The sequence below is a fragment of the Heptranchias perlo genome, unplaced genomic scaffold, assembly GCF_035084215.1.
Source record: "Heptranchias perlo isolate sHepPer1 unplaced genomic scaffold, sHepPer1.hap1 HAP1_SCAFFOLD_333, whole genome shotgun sequence".
Lineage (NCBI taxonomy): Eukaryota > Metazoa > Chordata > Chondrichthyes > Hexanchiformes > Hexanchidae > Heptranchias > Heptranchias perlo.
The window spans coordinates 290,442-311,446 of record NW_027139345.1 but is presented as its reverse complement, the minus strand read 5'-3'; the positions used below and the strand labels follow the sequence as shown (position 1 = coordinate 311,446).

General features: G+C 48.9%; 1 protein-coding gene across 1 annotated transcript in view; it reads right to left on the bottom strand.

Moving 5' to 3' along the window:
- Positions 1–4,104: 4,104 nt before the first annotated feature.
- Positions 4,105–21,005, bottom strand: part of LOC137311394 (interleukin-17 receptor D-like) — a 113,219-nt gene continuing 96,318 nt past the window's right edge. The window contains exons 10-12 of the mRNA XM_067978637.1: positions 15,486–15,611; positions 5,262–5,431; positions 4,105–4,807 (exon numbers count right to left, since the gene is read on the bottom strand). Coding sequence (XP_067834738.1) covers positions 4,253–4,807; positions 5,262–5,431; positions 15,486–15,611 — 851 coding nt within the window. The 3' untranslated portion in view covers positions 4,105–4,252. The remainder of the gene's footprint in view (positions 4,808–5,261; positions 5,432–15,485; positions 15,612–21,005) is intronic.

Below are 21,005 nucleotides of genomic sequence, written 5' to 3'. Positions count from 1 at the left end.
TCGGGCTGTCGGGGTCCGCGGGTCTCCCTCTCCCCGGGCGGGTCTCTCTCTCCCCGGGCGGGTCTCTCTCCCTCTCCCGGGCGGGTCTCTCTCTCTCCCCGGGCGGGTCTCTCTCTCTCCCCGGGCGGGTCTCTCCCTCTCCCCGGTTTATTCCCGGTTTTTTCCCGGTTTTTTCTCTATTTTCCCTCTTTAGGCCTCAGGCTTCTCCCCGAATTTTTTTTTCCGCCTCAAAGGTCACGTGTAGAGACTCCCAGCATGCCGAGCGCCATCCTTAAAGGGGCCGTGTCCCTATACCGACCTTAAAGGGGCCGTGTCCCTATACCAGCCTTAAAGGGGCCGTGTCCCTATACCAGCCTTAAAGGGGCCGTGTCCCTATACCGACCTTAAAGGGGCCGTGTCCCTGTACCAGCCTCAAAGGGGCCGTGTCCCTGTACCAGCCTTAAAGGGGCCGTGTCCCAATACCGACCTTAAAGGGGCCGTGTCCCTATACCAGCCTCAAAGGGGCCATGTCCCTATACCGACCTTAAAGGGGCCGTGTCCCTATACCAGCCTTAAAGGGGCCGTGTCCCTATACCAGCCTTAAAGGGGCCGTGTCCCTATACCGACCTTAAAGGGGCCGTGTCCCTGTACCAGCCTCAAAGGGGCCGTGTCCCTGTACCAGCCTTAAAGGGGCCGTGTCCCTATACCGACCTTAAAGGGGCCGTGTCCCTATACCAGCCTCAAAGGGGCCGTGTCCCTGTACCAGCCTCAAAGGGGCCGTGTCCCTGTACCAGCCTCAAAGGGGCCCTGTCCCTGTACCAGCCTCAAAGGGGCCCTGTCCCTATACCGACCTTAAAGGGGCCATGTCCCTATACCATCCTTAAAGGGGCCGTGTCCCTATACCGACCTTAAAGGGGCCGTGTCCCTATACCAGCCTTAAAGGGGCCATGTCCCTATACCAGCCTTAAAGGGGCCGTGTCCCTATACCGACCTTAAAGGGGCCGTGTCCCTGTACCAGCCTCAAAGGGGCCGTGTCCCTGTACCAGCCTTAAAGGGGCCGTGTCCCAATACCGACCTTAAAGGGGCCGTGTCCCTATACCAGCCTCAAAGGGGCCATGTCCCTATACCGACCTTAAAGGGGCCGTGTCCCTATACCAGCCTTAAAGGGGCCGTGTCCCTATACCAGCCTTAAAGGGGCCGTGTCCCTATACCGACCTTAAAGGGGCCGTGTCCCTGTACCAGCCTCAAAGGGGCCGTGTCCCTGTACCAGCCTTAAAGGGGCCGTGTCCCTATACCGACCTTAAAGGGGCCGTGTCCCTATACCAGCCTCAAAGGGGCCGTGTCCCTGTACCAGCCTCAAAGGGGCCGTGTCCCTGTACCAGCCTCAAAGGGGCCCTGTCCCTGTACCAGCCTCAAAGGGGCCCTGTCCCTATACCGACCTTAAAGGGGCCATGTCCCTATACCAGCCTCAAAGGGGCCCTGTCCCTATACCGACCTTAAAGGGGCCATGTCCCTATACCAGCCTTAAAGGGGCCCTGTCCCTATACCAGCCTTAAAGGGGCCCTGTCCCTATACCGACCTTAAAGGGGCCGTGTCCCTATACCAGCCTCAAAGGGGCCCTGTCCCTATACCAGCCTCAAAGGGGCCGTGTCCCTATACCAGCCTCAAAGGGGCCGTGTCCCTATACCAGCCTCAAAGGGGCCGTGTCCCTATACCGACCTCAAAGGGGCCATGTCCCTATACCAGCCTCAAAGGGGCCATGTCCCTATACCAGCCTTAAAGGGGCCGTGTCCCTGTACCGACCTCAAAAGGGCCGTGTCCCTGTACCAGCCTCAAAGGGGCCGTGTCCCTGTACCAGCCTCAAAGGGGCCGTGTCCCTGTACCGACCTTAAAGGGGCCGTGTCCCTACACCAGCCTCAAAAGAGGCAGATTTACAACTATATGGGAGGTATTCTAAGTGACTATATAAAATATACAAATGAAAGGAAACAAACACAATGGATTAATTGTTTCATTGAAAAATTAACATAGAAACACTTAATATTTGACAGCAGAAACAGTGTAAATGTCCTGTCAAGTGTCTGGGAACCACAAAGGAAACTTACAGGAAGGTTTTATGATGAAAGGAAAGATACCAACAGGCAGATTGTCAGGGGCCTGAGCCAAGAACCTTAGTTAACAGAGAATGTTACAGGGAAAGAGAGACCATGACAGAGTGTGTTACAGACAGTGTGTTACAGACAGTGTGTGTTACAGACAGTGTGTGTTACAGACAGTGTGTTACAGACAGTGTGTTACAGAGTGTGTGTTACAGAGTGTGTGTTACAGACAGTGTGTTACAGACAGTGTGTTACAGACAGTGTGTTACAGAGTGTGTGTTACAGACAGTGTGTTACAGACAGTGTGTTACAGAGTGTGTGTTACAGAGTGTGTGTTACAGAGTGTGTGTTACAGACAGTGTGTTACAGACAGTGTGTTACAGAGTGTGTGTTACAGACAGTGTGTTACAGACAGTGTGTTACAGACAGTGTGTTACAGAGTGTGTGTTACAGACAGTGTGTGTTACAGACAGTGTGTTACAGAGTGTGTGTTACAGACAGTGTGTTACAGAGTGTGTGTTACAGACAGTGTGTTACAGAGTGTGTGTTACAGAGAGTGTGTTACAGACAGTGTGTTACAGACAGTGTGTTACAGACAGTGTGTTACAGAGTGTGTGTTACAGAGTGTGTGTTACAGACAGTGTGTTACAGACAGTGTGTTACAGAGTGTGTGTTACAGAGTGTGTGTTACAGACAGTGTGTTACAGACAGTGTGTTACAGACAGTGTGTTACAGAGTGTGTGTTACAGACAGTGTGTGTTACAGACAGTGTGTTACAGAGTGTGTGTTACAGACAGTGTGTTACAGAGTGTGTGTTACAGACAGTGTGTTACAGAGTGTGTGTTACAGAGAGTGTGTTACAGAGAGTGTGTTACAGAGAGTGTGTTACAGACAGTGTGTTACAGAGTGCGTGTTACAGAGTGCGTGTTACAGACAGTGTGTTACAGAGAGTGTGTTACAGAGAGTGTGTTACAGACAGTGTGTTACAGACAGTGTGTTACAGAGAGTGTGTTACAGACAGTGTGTTACAGAGTGTGTGTTACAGACAGTGTGTTACAGACAGTGTGTTACAGAGTGTGTGTTACAGACAGTGTGTTACAGACAGTGTGTTACAGAGAGTGTGTTACAGAGTGTGTGTTACAGAGAGTGTGTTACAGACAGTGTGTTACAGACAGTGTGTTACAGACAGTGTGTTACAGAGAGTGTGTTACAGACAGTGTGTTACAGAGAGTGTGTTACAGAGAGTGTGTTACAGACAGTGTGTTACAGACAGTGTGTTACAGAGAGTGTGTTACAGAGAGTGTGTTACAGAGAGTGTGTTACAGACAGTGTGTTACAGAGAGTGTGTTACAGACAGTGTGTTACAGAGAGTGTGTTACAGAGAGTGTGTTACAGAGAGTGTGTTACAGACAGTGTGTTACAGACAGTGTGTTACAGAGAGTGTGTTACAGAGAGTGTGTTACAGACAGTGTGTTACAGAGAGTGTGTTACAGAGAGTGTGTTACAGACAGTGTGTTACAGACAGTGTGTTACAGACAGTGTGTTACAGAGAGTGTGTTACAGACAGTGTGTTACAGACAGTGTGTTACAGACAGTGTGTTACAGAGAGTGTGTTACAGACAGTGTGTTACAGACAGTGTGTTACAGAGAGTGTGTTACAGACAGTGTGTTACAGACAGTGTGTTACAGACAGTGTGTTACAGACAGTGTGTTACAGACAGTGTGTTACAGAGTGTGTGTTACAGACAGTGTGTTACAGAGAGTGTGTTACAGAGAGTGTGTTACAGAGAGTGTGTTACAGACAGTGTGTTACAGAGAGTGTGTTACAGACAGTGTGTTACAGACAGTGTGTTACAGACAGTGTGTTACAGACAGTGTGTTACAGAGAGTGTGTTACAGAGTGTGTGTTACAGAGAGTGTGTTACAGAGAGTGTGTTACAGACAGTGTGTTACAGACAGTGTGTTACAGACAGTGTGTTACAGACAGAGATGTAACAACACCCCCCCTGCCCCCCTCCCCCACAGAAAGATGCGGTTCCACTAAATCGCACACTACACTTCTGGCACTTGTACAATTCCCTGTCATCAAGTTCCTGCTGCACTTTTCACAACTCGGTTAACATCGGGCCCTTTCAGGACCATTACAGCTGAAGCAATAGTTCCTCAGTCACTCATCAACTGTCCGCTCTCCCTGTCTCCGAGGCTCTGAATCCAGCCAGACCGGGAGACTCGTCTCCACACAAGTCAGCAATAGCATTGTAGAGAGCCAGGCCTGCAGGTGTGTGGAGGTAAGTGTTCTCGGAGATATTCTCCACGTGCAGGGTATATCCGGGTCTGCAGAGCTCCATTGAGTGAAGGTGGGCAAAGAGGCGGGGAAAGTCCCTCATCAGATGGTACTTGGAGGCCAGGTCGAGGACCCCTGGGATATTGTCCTGTCCAGAGTCACTGAAGAAAGCAACAATGAATTTGGAGATGTCCCTGGAGTGGATAACGGCCTGACAGAGCTTCTCCGCGATCATGGAGACAGCGGCTAAGATGCTGGCTCCCTGCCCGAGCTCCTCCCTCGCTTGGCACAGATTCTGTGGGTCCCAAGGCCTGGTCTCCACCCAGGCCTTGAGCCCCTTGGAGCAGATAACAATGATGTAGTCAGACTCCTCGATTTGGCGGCTCAGCCAGTTCATGTGACCTTCACAGGCGATGGAGAGATGGTCCCAGAGATCGTGAATAACCTGGGGGATGAGAAAAACATGGGTGGTAATTGACCCCAAATCGCACTGCTCTGGACGCCTGACATTTCGCAATGGTCCTCGAGCAGGAAAGCAGATTCCAAGTGTGTTTACTCGGCTGCCTCTCTGCCCATGTCTCACTGCTTATCTCTGCACCCAGTCAGGGTCAAGGATCATCAGTACCAGACGGCTGCAGCCATTGTTGCTCCAATGAGAAATCTCCCAGTCAATTCCTCCCCACCCGTTACGCTGGCAAATAGTTGGGGCCTCCTGCACAGCAAGGTGTGTGTGTCCAGCGTCCCTCCATACAGAGGCACAGGGCCAGGAGCTGTGTGACCTCCGTTTCTCCCATTCTGCCCTGGGGTAGATGTTTACACAGATAGAAGATCCAGGCCAGCAGCTCGTAGGTACATGCGTCAATTCACTGGATCCCCTATCCGATCCTCACATCACTCACCCTACAAACACACTGCTGCTGTAGGTAAGCAGCAAACCGCAGGGTCACATTGACAATCTTCTCACTGTCCCTGTTACAGTAACAGAGGAAAACCGTTGGGTTGGTATTCAGCTTCTTCGGGTGGGGCTCCTGCTGTTCCTTACTCCCATCTTCAATCGACGTGTTTAAATCTAGCAGAGTAGGAGTAATCCACAGTCACAGGGTGGAGATTCAAAGTCAGCACAGCCTATGTACATCAGAGCACATACCCGCCCCTCGGTCTGTGTACATAAGAGCACATACCCGCCCCTCGGTCTGTGTACATCAGAGCACATACCCTCCCCTCGGTCTGTGTACATCAGAGCACATACCCACCCCTCGGTCTGTGTACATCAGAGCACATACCCGCCCCTCGGTCTGTGTACATCAGAGCACATACCCGCCCCTCGGTCTGTGTACATCAGAGCACATACCCGCCCCTCGGTCTGTGTACATCAGAGCACATACCCGCCCCTCGGTCTGTGTACATCAGAGCACATACCCGCCCCTCGGTCTGTGTACATCAGAGCACATACCCGCCCCTCGGTCTGTGTACATCAGAGCACATACCCGCCCCTCGGTCTGTGTACATAAGAGCACATACCCGCCCCTCGGTCTGTGTACATAAGAGCACATACCCGCCCCTCGGTCTGTGTACATCAGAGCACATACCCACCCCTCGGTCTGTGTACATCAGAGCACATACCCACCCCTCGGTCTGTGTACATCAGAGCACATACCCGCCCCTCGGTCTGTGTACATCAGAGCACATACCCGCCCCTCGGTCTGTGTACATAAGAGCACATACCCGCCCCTCGGTCTGTGTACATCAGAGCACATACCCGCCCCTCGGTCTGTGTACATCAGAGCACATACCCGCCCCTCGGTCTGTGTACATAAGAGCACATACCCGCCCCTCGGTCTGTGTACATCAGAGCACATACCCGCCCCTCGGTCTGTGTACATCAGAGCACATACCCGCCCCTCGGTCTGTGTACATCAGAGCACATACCCGCCCCTCGGTCTGTGTACATCAGAGCACATACCCGCCCCTCGGTCTGTGTACATCAGAGCACATACCCGCCCCTCGGTCTGTGTACATCAGAGCACATACCCGCCCCTCGGTCTGTGTACATCAGAGCACATACCCGCCCCTCGGTCTGTGTACATCAGAGCACATACCCACCCCTCGGTCTGTGTACATCAGAGCACGTTCCCGCCCCTCGGTCTGTGTACATCAGAGCACATACCCACCCCTCGGTCTGTGTACATCAGAGCACATACCCGCCCCTCAGTCTGTGTACATCAGAGCACATACCCGCCCCTCGGTCTGTGTACATCAGAGCACATACCCGCCCCTCGGTCTGTGTACATAAGAGCACATACCCGCCCCTCGGTCTGTGTACATAAGAGCACATACCCGCCCCTCGGTCTGTGTACATCAGAGCACGTTCCCGCCCCTCGGTCTGTGTACATCAGAGCACGTTCCCGCCCCTCGGTCTGTGTACATCAGAGCACGTATCTGCCCGTCGGTCTGTGTACATCAGAGCACATACCCGCCCCTCGGTCTGTGTACATCAGAGCATGTTCCCGCCCCTCAGTCTGTGTACATCAGAGCATGTATCTGCCCCTCGGTCTGTGTACATCAGAGCACATACCCGCCCCTCGGTCTGTGTACATCAGAGCACGTACTTGCCCCTTGGTCTGTGTACACCAGAGCACATACCCACCCCTCGGTCTGTGTACATCAGAGCACGTATCTGCCCCTCGGTCTGTGTACATCAGAACATGTACCCGCCCTCGGTCTGTGTATATCAGAACATGTATCCGCCCCTCGGTCTGTGTATATCAGAGCATGTACCCGCCCCTCGGTCTGTGTATATCAGAACATGTACCCGCCCCTCGGTCTGTGTATATCAGAGCATGTACCCGCCCCTCGGTCTGTGTATATCAGAGCATGTACCCGCCCCTCGGTCTGTGTATATCAGAGCATGTACCCGCCCCTCGGTCTGTGTATATCAGAGCATGTACCCGCCCCTCGGTCTGTGTACATCAGAACATGTACCCGCCCCTCGGTCTGTGTATATCAGAGCATGTACCCGCCCCTCGGTCTGTGTATATCAGAGCATGTACCCGCCCCTCGGTCTGTGTATATCAGAGCATGTACCTGCCCCTCGGTCTGTGTACATCAGAACATGTACCCGCCCCTCGGTCTGTGTATATCAGAACATGTACCCGCCCCTCGGTCTGTGTATATCAGAGCATGTACCCGCCCCTCGGTCTGTGTACATCAGAACATGTACCCGCCCCTCGGTCTGTGTATATCAGAGCATGTACCCGCCCCTCGGTCTGTGTATATCAGAGCATGTACCCGCCCCTCGGTCTGTGTATATCAGAGCATGTACCCGCCCCTCGGTCTGTGTACATCAGAACATGTACCCGCCCCTCGGTCTGTGTATATCAGAACATGTACCCGCCCCTCGGTCTGTGTATATCAGAACATGTACCCGCCCCTCAGAGGGGATAGACAGGCATTTCTGCAGCCGCCAACGTGAGTCGCGCATGGTGTGTTGCCTCTCTGGTGCCAGAGTAAAGGACATCACTGAGAGGGTGCAGAACATTCTGTGAGGGGTAGGGGAACAGTCAGAAGTCATGGTCCATGTGGGAACCAATGACATAGGAAGGAAAAGGGTCGAGGTCCTGCAGTCAGAGTTTCAGGAGCAAGAGAGGAAGTTAAGCAGGACCTCAAAGGTAGTAATCTCTGGATTACTCCCAGTGCCACACACTAGTGAGTATAGGAACAGTGGGATAAGACAGGTAACAGATTGGAGAAATGGTGCAGGAGGGAGGGCTGCAGATTCCTGGGACATTAGGACCAGTTCTGGGGCAGGAGGGATTTGTTCAAGATGGACGGGTTGCACCTCCACAGAGCTGAGACCAATGTCCTCGCGGGGAGGTTAACTAGTGCTGTGGGGAGGGTTCAAACTAATTTGTCAGAAGGATGGGCACCAGGATGAATCATTAGAGAGGAGAAACAAGGTGCACAGAGGACTGGGAGGAACAAGCAGCATTCGAGTAAAGAACAGTTCAGAAATAGGAGGGGTCAGACAGGGGGCAGATGCAAGGCCACCCAAGATGAGTTTGGAGTGCATCTGCGTAAATACACATAGTGTGGTGAATAAGGTTGGTGAGCTGCAGGCTCAAATCGCCACATGGGACTATGATATAATGTGACTATGATATGAGACCTGGCTCAAAGAAGGGAAGGATTTGGGTAATTAATATTCCTGACTACAAGGTGTTTAGGATAGAGAGGAGGTGGGTGGCAGTATTGATCGAAGAAACTATTATAACACTGGAGAGGGATGATGTAGTTGAGGGGTCAAAGACAGAATCTATTTGGTTAGAATTAAGGAACAATAGAGGAGCTATTACTCTACTGGGTGTAGACTATAGGACACCAAATAGTGGGAAGGAGATAGAGGAGAACATTTGCAGGCAAATTACAGAAAGATGCAAGAACTATAGAGTAGTGATAATGGGGGACTTCAACTATCCCAATATTGACTGGGATAGTAACAGTGTAAAGGGCAAAGAGGGGGAGGAATTCCTGAAATATGTTCAAGAGAAATTTCTGGAACAGGTGCGTTTCCACCCAGCGAGGAAGGAAGCAGAGCTGGATCTAGTTCTGGGGAATGAAGTGGGGCAGGTGGAGCATGTTTCAGTGGGGGAGCATTTGGGAAACAGTGATCATAATATCATTAGGTTTAGAATAGTTATGGAAAAGGACAAGGCACAACCAAATGAGAAAATACTTAACTGGAGGAGGGCAAATTTCAGTGAGTTAAAAAGGGATCGTGCCCAGGTGGATTGGAATCAAAAATTGGTGGCAAAACAGTAATTGAACAATGGGCGGCCTTCGAGAGGAGATGGTCCAGGTGCAGAGTAGACACATTCCCACGAGGGGGAAAGGAAGGGACCCAAAGCTAGAGCTCCCTGGATGACTAAAGATATAGAAATTAAAATGAAACAGATAAAGGCGGCTTAGGACAAGTGTAAGGTTCATAAGCAGTAGAGAACCAGACTGAATACAGAAAGTACAGAGGAAGTCTAAAAAAGGGAATGAGGGGCCATGAGAGAGTTTGAGAATAGATTAGCGGCTAACATAAAAGGGAACCAAAAGTCTTTTATAAACATATAAATAGTAAAAAGGTAGTCAATGGAAGGGTGGGACCAATATGGACAAACAAGGAGATCGTCTTGTGGAGGCCAATGGCTTGGCTGAGGTACTAAATGAATACTTTGAATGGGTCTTCACTAGAGAAACATAGAAAATAGGACCCAGAGTAGGCCATTCGGCCCTTCGGGCCTGCTCCGCCATTCAAAATGATCATGGCTGATCGTCTAACTCAGTACCCTGTTCCCGCTTTTCCCCATATCCCTTGATCCCTTTAGCATTAAGAAATCTATCTATCTCCTTCTTGAATACATCTAATGACTTGGCCTCCACTGCCTTCTGTGGTAGAGAATTCCACAGGTTCACCACCCTCTGAGTGAAGAAATTTCTCCTCATCTCGGTTCTAAATGGCATACCCCGTATCCTGAGACTGTGACTCCTGGTTCTGGACTCCCCAACCATCGGGAACATCCTTCCTGCATCTAGTCTGTCTAGTCGTGTTAGAATTTTATATGTTTCGATGAGATCACCTCTCATTCTTCTAAACTCTAGTGAATATAGGCCTAGTCGACCCAATCTCTCCTCATACGTCAGTCCTGCCATCCCAGGAATCAGTCTGGTAAACCTTCGTTGCATTCCCTCCATGGCAAGGACATCCTTCCTCAGATAAGGAGACCAAAACTGCACACAATACTCCAGATGTGGTCTCACCAAGGTCCTGTATAACTGCAGTAAGACATCTCTGCTCCTGCACTCAAATCCTCTTACAATGAAGGCCAACATACCATTCGCCTTCCTAACTGCTTGCTGCACCTGAATGCTCACTTTCAGCGACTGGTGTACAAGGACACCCAGGTCTCATTGCACCTCCCCTTTTCCCAATCTATCACCATTCAGATAATAATCTGCCTTTCTGTTTCTACAACCAAAGTGGATAACCTCACATTTATCCACGTTATACTGCATCTGCCATGTTCTTGCCCACTCACCCAACTTGTCTAAATCACATTGGAGCCTCTTTGCATCCTCCTCACAGCTCACATTCCACCCCAGCTTTGTGTCGTCTGCAAACCTGGAAATGTTACATTCAGTTCCTTCATCCAAATCATTGATATATATATTGTGAATAGCTGGGACCCAAGCACTGATCCCTGCGGTACCCCACTAGTCACTGCCTGCCACCCAGAAAAAGACCCGTTTATTCCTACTCTGTTTCCTGTCTGTCAACCAATTCTCAATCCATGCCAGTATATTCCCCCCAATCCCATGTGCTTTAATTTTGCACACTAACCTCTTGTGTGGGACCTTATCAAAAGCCTTCTGAAAATCCAAATACACCACATCCACTGGTTCTCCCCTATCTATTCTACTAGTTACATCCTCAAAAAACTCCAGTAAATTTGTTAAACATGATTTCCCTTTCATAAACCCATGCTGACTTTGTCCAATCCCGTTAATGCCTTCCAAGTGTTCTGTTATCACATCCTTTATAATAGACTCTACCATTTTCCCCACTACTGATGTTAGGCTAACTGGTCTGTAATTCCCTGTTTTTTCTCTCCCTCCTTTTTTAAATAGTGGGGTTACATTTGCCACCCTCCAATCTGTAGGAACTGTTCCAGAGTCTATAGAATTTTGGAAGATGATCACCAATGCATCCACTATTTCCAGGGCCACTTCCTTTAGTACTCTGCGATGTCGATTATCAGGCCCTGGGGATTTGTCAGCCTTTAGCCCCATTAATTTCCCCAGCACTTTTTTTTTACTAATTCTGGTTTCCTTCAGTTCCTCCCTCTCACTAGACCCTTGGTTCCCTAACATTTCCGGGAGGTTATTTGTGTCCTCCTTTGTGAAGACAGAACCAAAGTATGTGTTTAATTGTTCTGCCATTTCTTTGTTCCCCATTTTAATTTCCCCCATTTCTGACTGTACGGGACCTACATTTGTCTTCACTAATCTTTTTCTCTTGACGTATTTATAGAAGCTTTTACAGTCAGTTTTTACATTCCCTGCTAGTTTACTCTCATACTCTATTTTTCCCCTCTTAATCAATCTCTTTGTCCTCCTTTGCTGAATTCTGAACTGCTCCCAATCCTCAGGCTTGCTGCTTTTTCTGGCAATTTTATCTGTCTGCTCTTTGGATCTAATACTATCCCTAATTTCTTTTGTAAGCCACGGTTGAGCCACCTTTCCTGTTTTATTTTTGTGCCAGACAGGAATGAATAATTGTTGTAATTCCTGCACACGTTCTTTAAATATTAGCCAATGCCTATCCACCGTCATCCCTTTTAGTAAAGTTCCCCAATCTATCACAGCCAACTCGCACCTCATACTTTCGTAATTTCCTTTATTTAGATTCAGGACCCTAGTTTCGGATTCAACTACTTCGTTCTCCACCTTAATGAGGAATTCTATCATGTTATGGTCACTCTTCCCTGAGGGACCCCGCACATCAAGATTGTTAATTAATCCTTTCTCATTGCACGATACCCAGTCTAGGATCGCCTGTTCTCCAGTTGGTTCCTCAATGTATTGGTCTAGAAATCCATCACGTACACACTCCAGGAATTTCTCCCCCACAGTATTATTGCTAATTTGGTTTGACCAATCTATATGTAGATTAAAGTCACCCATGGTTATAGTTGTACCCTTCTTGCATGCGTCTCTAATTTCCTGTTTAATGCCCACCCCTACATCTCCACTACTGTTTGAGGGCCTACCAACGTTTTCTGCCCCTTGGTGTTTCTTAGCTCCACCCATACAGATTCCACATCGTGATTTTCCGAGCCAATATCCTTCCTCACTATTGCATTGATTTCCTCCGTTACTGACAACGCTACCCCACCTCCTTTCCCTTTTTGCCTGTCCTTCCTAAATATTGAATACCCCTGGATGTTCAGTTCCCATCCTTGGTCACCCTGCAGCCATGAAGAGGATGCTGCCATCGTAGCAGTCAATGGGGAGGTAGGAGTGATGTTGGAGAGGATAAAAATAGATAAAGAGGTACTTAAAAAATTGACAGTACTTAAAGTAGAAAAGTCACCAGGTCCAGGTGGGATGCATCCTGGGTTACTGAGGGAAGGAAGGGTGGAAATCGCGGAGACTCTGACCACAATCTTCCACTCCTCCTTAGATATGGGGGTGGTGCCGGAGGACTGGAGGATTGCAAATGTTACACCCCTGTTCAAAAAAGGGGAAAGGGATAAACTCGGCAATTACAGGCCAGGCAGCCTAATGTCAGTGGTGGGGAAACTTTTAGAGACAATAATCCAGGACAAAATTAATTGGTACTTGGAAAAGTCTGGGCCAATAAATGAAAGTCAGCACGGATTTGCTAAAGGAAAATTGTGTTCGATTAACTTGATTGAGTTCTTTGATGAAGTAACGGAGAGGGTCGAGGGAGTAACGGAGAGGGTCGAGGGAGTAACGGAGAGGGTCGAGGGAGTAACGGAGAGGGTCGAGGGAGTAACGGAGAGGGTCGAGGGAGTAACGGAGAGGGTGGAGGGAGTAACGGAGAGGGTCTAGGGAGTAACGGAGAGGGTCGAGGGAGTAACGGAGAGGGTCGAGGGAGTAACGGAGAGGGTCGAGGGAGTAACGGAGAGGGCGGAGGGAGTAACGGAGAGGGTCGAGGGAGTAACGGAGAGGGTGGAGGGAGTAACGGAGAGGGTCGCTGAGGGGAGTGCGGTTGATGTTGTGTATATGGACTTTGAAAAGGCATTTGATAAAGTGCCACATAATAGACTAGCAAAATTAAAGGCCATGGGATTAAAGGGACAGTGCGGATACAAAATTGGTTAAAGGACAGAAAGCAGAGAGTAGTGGTGAACGGTTGTTTTTCAGACTGGGGGAAGTTTACAGTGGTGTTCCCCAGGGGTCAGTATTAGGACCACTGCTCTTTTTGATATATATTAATGACCTGGACTTGGGTATAGAGGGTATAATTTCAAAGTTTGTAGATGACACGAAACTCGCAAATGTAGTAAACAGTGAGGAGGATAGGAACAGACTTCAGGAGGACACAGACAGACTGGTGAAATGGGCAGACACATGGCCGATGAAATTTAATGCAGAGAAGTGTGAAGTGATTCATTTTGGTAGGAAGAATGAGGAGAGGCAACACAAACTAAAGGGTACAATTTTACAGGGGGTGCAGGAACAGAGAGACCTGGGGGTGTATGTACACAAATCATTGAAGGTGGCAGGACAGGTTGAGAAGGCTGTTAAAAAAGCAAACGGGATCCTGGGCTTTATTAATAGAGGCATAGAGTACAAAAGCAAGGAAGTTATGCTAAATCTTTATAAGTCACTGGTTAGGCCCCAGTTGGAGTATTGTGTTCGATTCTGGGCACCGCACTTTAGGAAGGATGTCAAGGCCTTAGTGAGGATGCAGAAAAGATTTACTAGAATGGTTCCAGGGATGAGGGACTTCAGTGATGTGGAGAGACTGGAGAAGCTGGGATTGTTCTCCTTAGACCAGAGAAGGTTAAGGGGAGATTTAATAGAGATGTTCAAAATCATGAACAGTTTTGATAGAGTAAATAAGGAGAAACTGTTGATAGTGAGGAGGAAAGCTGTAGACTGCAGGAAGATATCAATGGACTGGTCAGGTGGGCAGAAAAGTGGCAAATGGAATTCAATCCAGAAAAGTGTGAGGTAATGTATTTGGGGAGAGCAAGCAAGGCAAGGGAATACACAATAAATGGGAGGATACTGAGAGGTGTAGAGGAAGTGAGGGACCTTGGAGTGCATGTCCACAGATCCCTGAAGGTAGCAGGACAATTAATTAATTGATTAAAAAGGCATACGGGATACTTTCCTTTATTAGCCGAGGCATAGAATATAAGAGCCGGGAGGTTATGCTGGAACTGTATAAAACATTGGTTAGGCCACAGCTTGAGTACTGTGTACAGTTCTGGTCACCACATTACAGGAAGGATGTGATTGCACTAGAGAGGGTACAGAGGAGATTTACGAGGATGTTGCCAGGGCTGGAGAATTTTAGTTGTGAGAAAAGATTGCAAAGGCTGGGATTGTTTTCTTTGGATCAAAGGAGGCTGAGGGGAGATTTAATTGAGGTATAAAATTATGAGGGGCCGAGATAGAGTGGATAGGGAGGACCTATTTCCCTTAGCAGAGAGGTCAGTGACCAGGGGGCATAGATTTAAAGTAATTGGTAGAAGGATTAGAGGGGAGCTGAGGAGAAATGTTTTCACTCAGAGGGTGGTGGGGGTCTGGAACTCACTGCCTGAGAGGGTGGGAGAGGCAGAAACCCTCAACTCATTTAAAAAGTACTTGGATGTGCCCCTGAAGAGCTGAAACCTACAGGGCTACGGACCAAGTGCTGGAAAGGGGGATTAGGCTGGGGGGCTCTTTATCGGCCGGCACAGACACAATGGGCTGAATGGCCTCCTTCTGTGCCGTAACTTTCTATGATTCTATGATTCTATGAAACTGTTTCCAGTGGCAGAAGGGTCGGTAACCAGAGGACACGGATCTAAGGTGATCGGCAAAGAGGCGACATGAGGGAACATTTTTTTACGCAGCGAGTTGTTCTGATCTGGAATTCACGGCCTGAAAGGGCGGTGGGAGCAGATTCAATAATAACTTTCAAAAGGGAATTGGATAAATACTTGAAGGGGAAAAATTTACAGGGTTATGGGGAAAGAGCAGGGGAATGGGACTAATTGGACAGATGGTACACACACAGATAGTATACACACACAGATAGTATACACACACAGATGGTACTCACACAGATAGTATACACACATAGTATACACACACAGATGGTACACACACAGATAGTATACTCACACAGATAGTATACACACATAGTATACACACACAGATGGTACACACACAGATAGTATACTCACACAGATAGTATACACACATAGTATACACACACAGATGGTACACACACAGACAGTATGCACATGTGTGCCTGTACACACACAGTCAGGAATGCACACATCACTCTCCCCTCATTCAGTAACACAATCTCCATTTAATGCTCAGCTTCTAGTTACCTTCGGTCCTCTCATTTTGCTTGTTCATTTGTGTTGCAATTAAAAGGCCAGCAGTGATGGTGATGATGGTGATGAGTGTTGCTACGCTCAATATTATCCATATCACAGGTAATGTGTCAGCCTCACCTGGGGAACAAAAGCACAGCCCAAAATCAAGCCAATCCCACCTCGCACACACTGTCTCTTTACAAAGAGTGATCCCCAATCCCACCTCGTACACACTGTCTCTTTACAGAGAGTGATCCCCAATCCCACATCGTACACACTGTCTCTTTACAGAGAGTGATCCCCAATCCCACCTCGTACACACTGTCTCTTTACAGAGAGTGATCCCCAATCCCACATCGTACACACTGTCTCTTTACAGAGAGTGATCCCCAATCCCACCTCGTACACACTGTCTCTTTACAGAGAGTGATCCCCAATCCCACATCGTACACACTGTCTCTTTACAGAGAGTGATCCCCAATCCCACATCGCACACACTGTCTCTTTACAAAGAGTGATCCCCAATCCCACCTCGTACACACTGTCTCTTTACAGAGAGTGATCCACAATCCCACATCGTACACACTGTCTCTTTACAGAGAGTGATCCCCAATCCCATCTCGCACACACTGTCTCTTTACAAAGAGTGATCCCCAATCCCACATCGCACACACTGTCTCTTTACAGAGAGTGATCCCCAATCCCACATTGTACACACTGTCTCTTTACAGAGAGTGATCCCCAATCCCACCTCGCACACACTGTCTCTTTACAGAGAGTGATCCCCAATCCCACCTCGTACACACTGTCTCTTTACAGAGAGTGATCCCCAATCCCACATCGCACACACTGTCTCTTTACAGAGAGTGATCCCCAATCCCACATCGTACACACTGTCTCTTTACAGAGAGTGATCCCCAATCCCACCTCGTACACACTGTCTCTTTACAAAGAGTGATCCCCAATCCCACATCGTACACACTGTCTCTTTACAGAGAGTGATCCCCAATCCCACCTCGCACACACTGTCTCTTTACAAAGAGTGATCCCCAATCCCACATCGCACACACTGTCTCTTTACAGAGAGTGATCCCCAATCCCACATCGCACACACTGTCTCTTTACAGAGAGTGATCCCCAATCCCACATCGCACACACTGTCTCTTTACAGAGAGTGATCCCCAATCCCACATCGCACACACTGTCTCTTTACAAAGAGTGATCCCCAATCCCACATCGCACACACTGTCTCTTTACAGAGAGTGATCCCCAATCCCACCTCGCACACACTGTCTCTTTACAGAGAGTGATCCCCAATCCCACCTCGTACACACTGTCTCTTTACAAAGAGTGATCCCCAATCCCACATCGTACACACTGTCTCTTTACAGAGAGTGATCCCCAATCCCACCTCGCACACACTGTCTCTTTACAAAGAGTGATCCCCAATCCCACCTCGTACACACTGTCTCTTTACAGAGAGTGATCCCCAATCCCATATCGTACACACTGTCTCTTTACAGAGAGTGATCCCCAATCCCACCTCGTACACACTGTCTCTTTACAGAGAGTGATCCCCAATCCCACATCGTACACACTGTCTCTTTACAGAGAGTGATCCCCAATCCCACCTCGTACACACTGTCTCTTTACAGAGAGTGATCCCCAATCCCACATCGTACACACTGTCTCTTTACAGAGAGTGATCCCCAATCCCACATCGCACACACTGTCTCTTTACAAAGAGTGATCCCCAATCCCACCTCGTACACACTGTCTCTTTACAGAGAGTGATCCACAATCCCACATCGTACACACTGTCTCTTTACAGAGAGTGATCCCCAATCCCATCTCGCACACACTGTCTCTTTACAAAGAGTGATCCCCAATCCCACATCGCACACACTGTCTCTTTACAGAGAGTGATCCCCAATCCCACATTGTACACACTGTCTCTTTACAGAGAGTGATCCCCAATCCCACCTCGCACACACTGTCTCTTTACAGAGAGTGATCCCCAATCCCACCTCGTACACACTGTCTCTTTACAGAGAGTGATCCCCAATCCCACATCGCACACACTGTCTCTTTACAGAGAGTGATCCCCAATCCCACATCGTACACACTGTCTCTTTACAGAGAGTGATCCCCAATCCCACCTCGTACACACTGTCTCTTTACAAAGAGTGATCCCCAATCCCACATCGTACACACTGTCTCTTTACAGAGAGTGATCCCCAATCCCACCTCGCACACACTGTCTCTTTACAAAGAGTGATCCCCAATCCCACATCGCACACACTGTCTCTTTACAGAGAGTGATCCCCAATCCCACATCGCACACACTGTCTCTTTACAGAGAGTGATCCCCAATCCCACATCGCACACACTGTCTCTTTACAGAGAGTGATCCCCAATCCCACATCGCACACACTGTCTCTTTACAAAGAGTGATCCCCAATCCCACATCGCACACACTGTCTCTTTACAGAGAGTGATCCCCAATCCCACCTCGCACACACTGTCTCTTTACAGAGAGTGATCCCCAATCCCACCTCGTACACACTGTCTCTTTACAAAGAGTGATCCCCAATCCCACATCGTACACACTGTCTCTTTACAGAGAGTGATCCCCAATCCCACCTCGCACACACTGTCTCTTTACAAAGAGTGATCCCCAATCCCACATCGCACACACTGTCTCTTTACAGAGAGTGATCCCCAATCCCACATCGCACACACTGTCTCTTTACAGAGAGTGATCCCCAATCCCACATCGCACACACTGTCTCTTTACAGAGTGATCCCCAATCCCACCTCGCACACACTGTCTCTTTACAAAGAGTGATCCCCAATCCCACATCGCACACACTGTCTCTTTACAGAGAGTGATCCCCAATCCCACATCGCACACACTGTCTCTTTACAGAGAGTGATCCCCAATCCCACATCGTACACACTGTCTCTTTACAGAGAGTGATCCCCAATCCCACCTCGTACACACTGTCTCTTTACAAAGAGTGATCCCCAATCCCACATCGTACACACTGTCTCTTTACAGAGAGTGATCCCCAATCCCACCTCGCACACACTGTCTCTTTACAAAGAGTGATCCCCAATCCCACATCGCACACACTGTCTCTTTACAGAGAGTGATCCCCAATCCCACATCGCACACACTGTCTCTTTACAGAGAGTGATCCCCAATCCCACATCGCACACACTGTCTCTTTACAGAGAGTGATCCCCAATCCCACATCGCACACACTGTCTCTTTACAAAGAGTGATCCCCAATCCCACATCGCACACACTGTCTCTTTACAGAGAGTGATCCCCAATCCCACATCGCACACACTGTCTCTTTACAGAGAGTGATCCCCAATCCCACATCGCACACACTGTCTCTTTACAAAGAGTGATCCCCAATCCCACATCGCACACACTGTCTCTTTACAGAGAGTGATCCCCAATCCCACATCGCACACACTGTCTCTTTACAGAGAGTGATCCCCAATCCCACATCGTACACACTGTCTCTTTACAGAGAGTGATCCCCAATCCCACCTCGCACACACTGTCTCTTTACAAAGAGAAATCCCCAATCCCACATCGCACACACTGTCTCTTTACAGAGAGTGATCCCCAATCCCACCTCGTACACACTGTCTCTTTACAGAGAGTGATCCCCAATCCCACATCGCACACACTGTCTCTTTACAGAGAGTGATCCCCAATCCCACATCGCACACACTGTCTCTTTACAAAGAGTGATCCCCAATCCCACATCGTACACACTGTCTCTTTACAGAGAGTGATCCCCAATCCCACCTCGTACACACTGTCTCTTTACAGAGAGTGATCCCCAATCCCACCTCGCACACACTGTCTCTTTACAGAGAGTGATCCCCAATCCCACCTCGCACACACTGTCTCTTTACAGAGAGTGATCCCCAATCCCACATCGCACACACTGTCTCTTTACAGAGAGTGATCCCCAATCCCACCTCGTACACACTGTCTCTTTACAGAGAGTGATCCCCAATCCCACCTCGCACACACTGTCTCTTTACAGAGAGTGATCCCCAATCCCACCTCGTACACACTGTCTCTTTACAGAGAGTGATCCCCAATCCCACCTCGTACACACTGTCTCTTTACAGAGAGTGATCCCCAATCCCACATCGCACACACTGTCTCTTTACAAAGAGTGATCCCCAATCCCACATCGCACACACTGTCTCTTTACAGAGAGTGATCCCCAATCCCACATCGCACACACTGTCTCTTTACAGAGAGTGATCCCCAATCCCACATCGTACACACTGTCTCTTTACAAAGAGTGATCCCCAATCCCACATCGCACACACTGTCTCTTTACAGAGAGTGATCCCCAATCCCACATCGTACACACTGTCTCTTTACAAAGAGTGATCCCCAATCCCACATCGCAGACACTGTCTCTTTACAAAGAGTGATCCCCAATCCCACCTCGTACACACTGTCTCTTTACAGAGAGTGATCCCCAATCCCACATCGCACACACTGTCTCTTTACAGAGAGTGATCCCCAATCCCACCTCGTACACACTGTCTCTTTACAAAGAGTGATCCCCAATCCCACATCGCACACACTGTCTCTTTACAAAGAGTGATCCCCAATCCCACCTCGTACACACTGTCTCTTTACAAAGAGTGATCCCCAATCCCACATCGCACACACTGTCTCTTTACAAAGAGTGATCCCCAATCCCATCTCGCACACACTGTCTCTTTACAGAGAGTGATCCCCAATCCCACATCGCACACACTGTCTCTTTACAGAGAGTGATCCCCAATCCCACATCGCACACACTGTCTCTTTACAGAGAGTGATCCCCAATCCCACCTCGCACACACTGTCTCTTTACAGAGAGTGATCCCCAATCCCACATCGCACACACTGTCTCTTTACAGAGAGTGATCCCCAATCCCACCTCGTACACACTGTCTCTTTACAAAGAGTGATCCCCAATCCCACATCGCACACACTGTCTCTTTACAAAGAGTGATCCCCAATCCCATCTCGCACACACTGTCTCTTTACAGAGAGTGATCCCCAATCCCACATCGCACACACTGTCTCTTTACAGAGAGTGATCCCCAATCCCACATCGCACACACTGTCTCTTTACAGAGAGTGATCCCCAATCCCACCTCGCACACACTGTCTCTTTACAGAGAGTGATCCCCAATCCCACATCGCACACACTGTCTCTTTACAGAGAGTGATCCCCAATCCCACCTCGTACACACTGTCTCTTTACAGAGAGTGATCCCCAATCCCACATCGCACACACTGTCTCTTTACAGAGAGTGATCCCCAATCCCACCTCGCACACACTGTCTCTTTACAGAGAGTGATCGCCAATCCCACATCGCACACACTGTCTCTTTACAAAGAGTGATCCCCAATCCCACATCGCACACACTGTCTCTTTACAGAGAGTGATCCCCAATCCCACCTCGCACACACTGTCTCTTTACAAAGAGTGA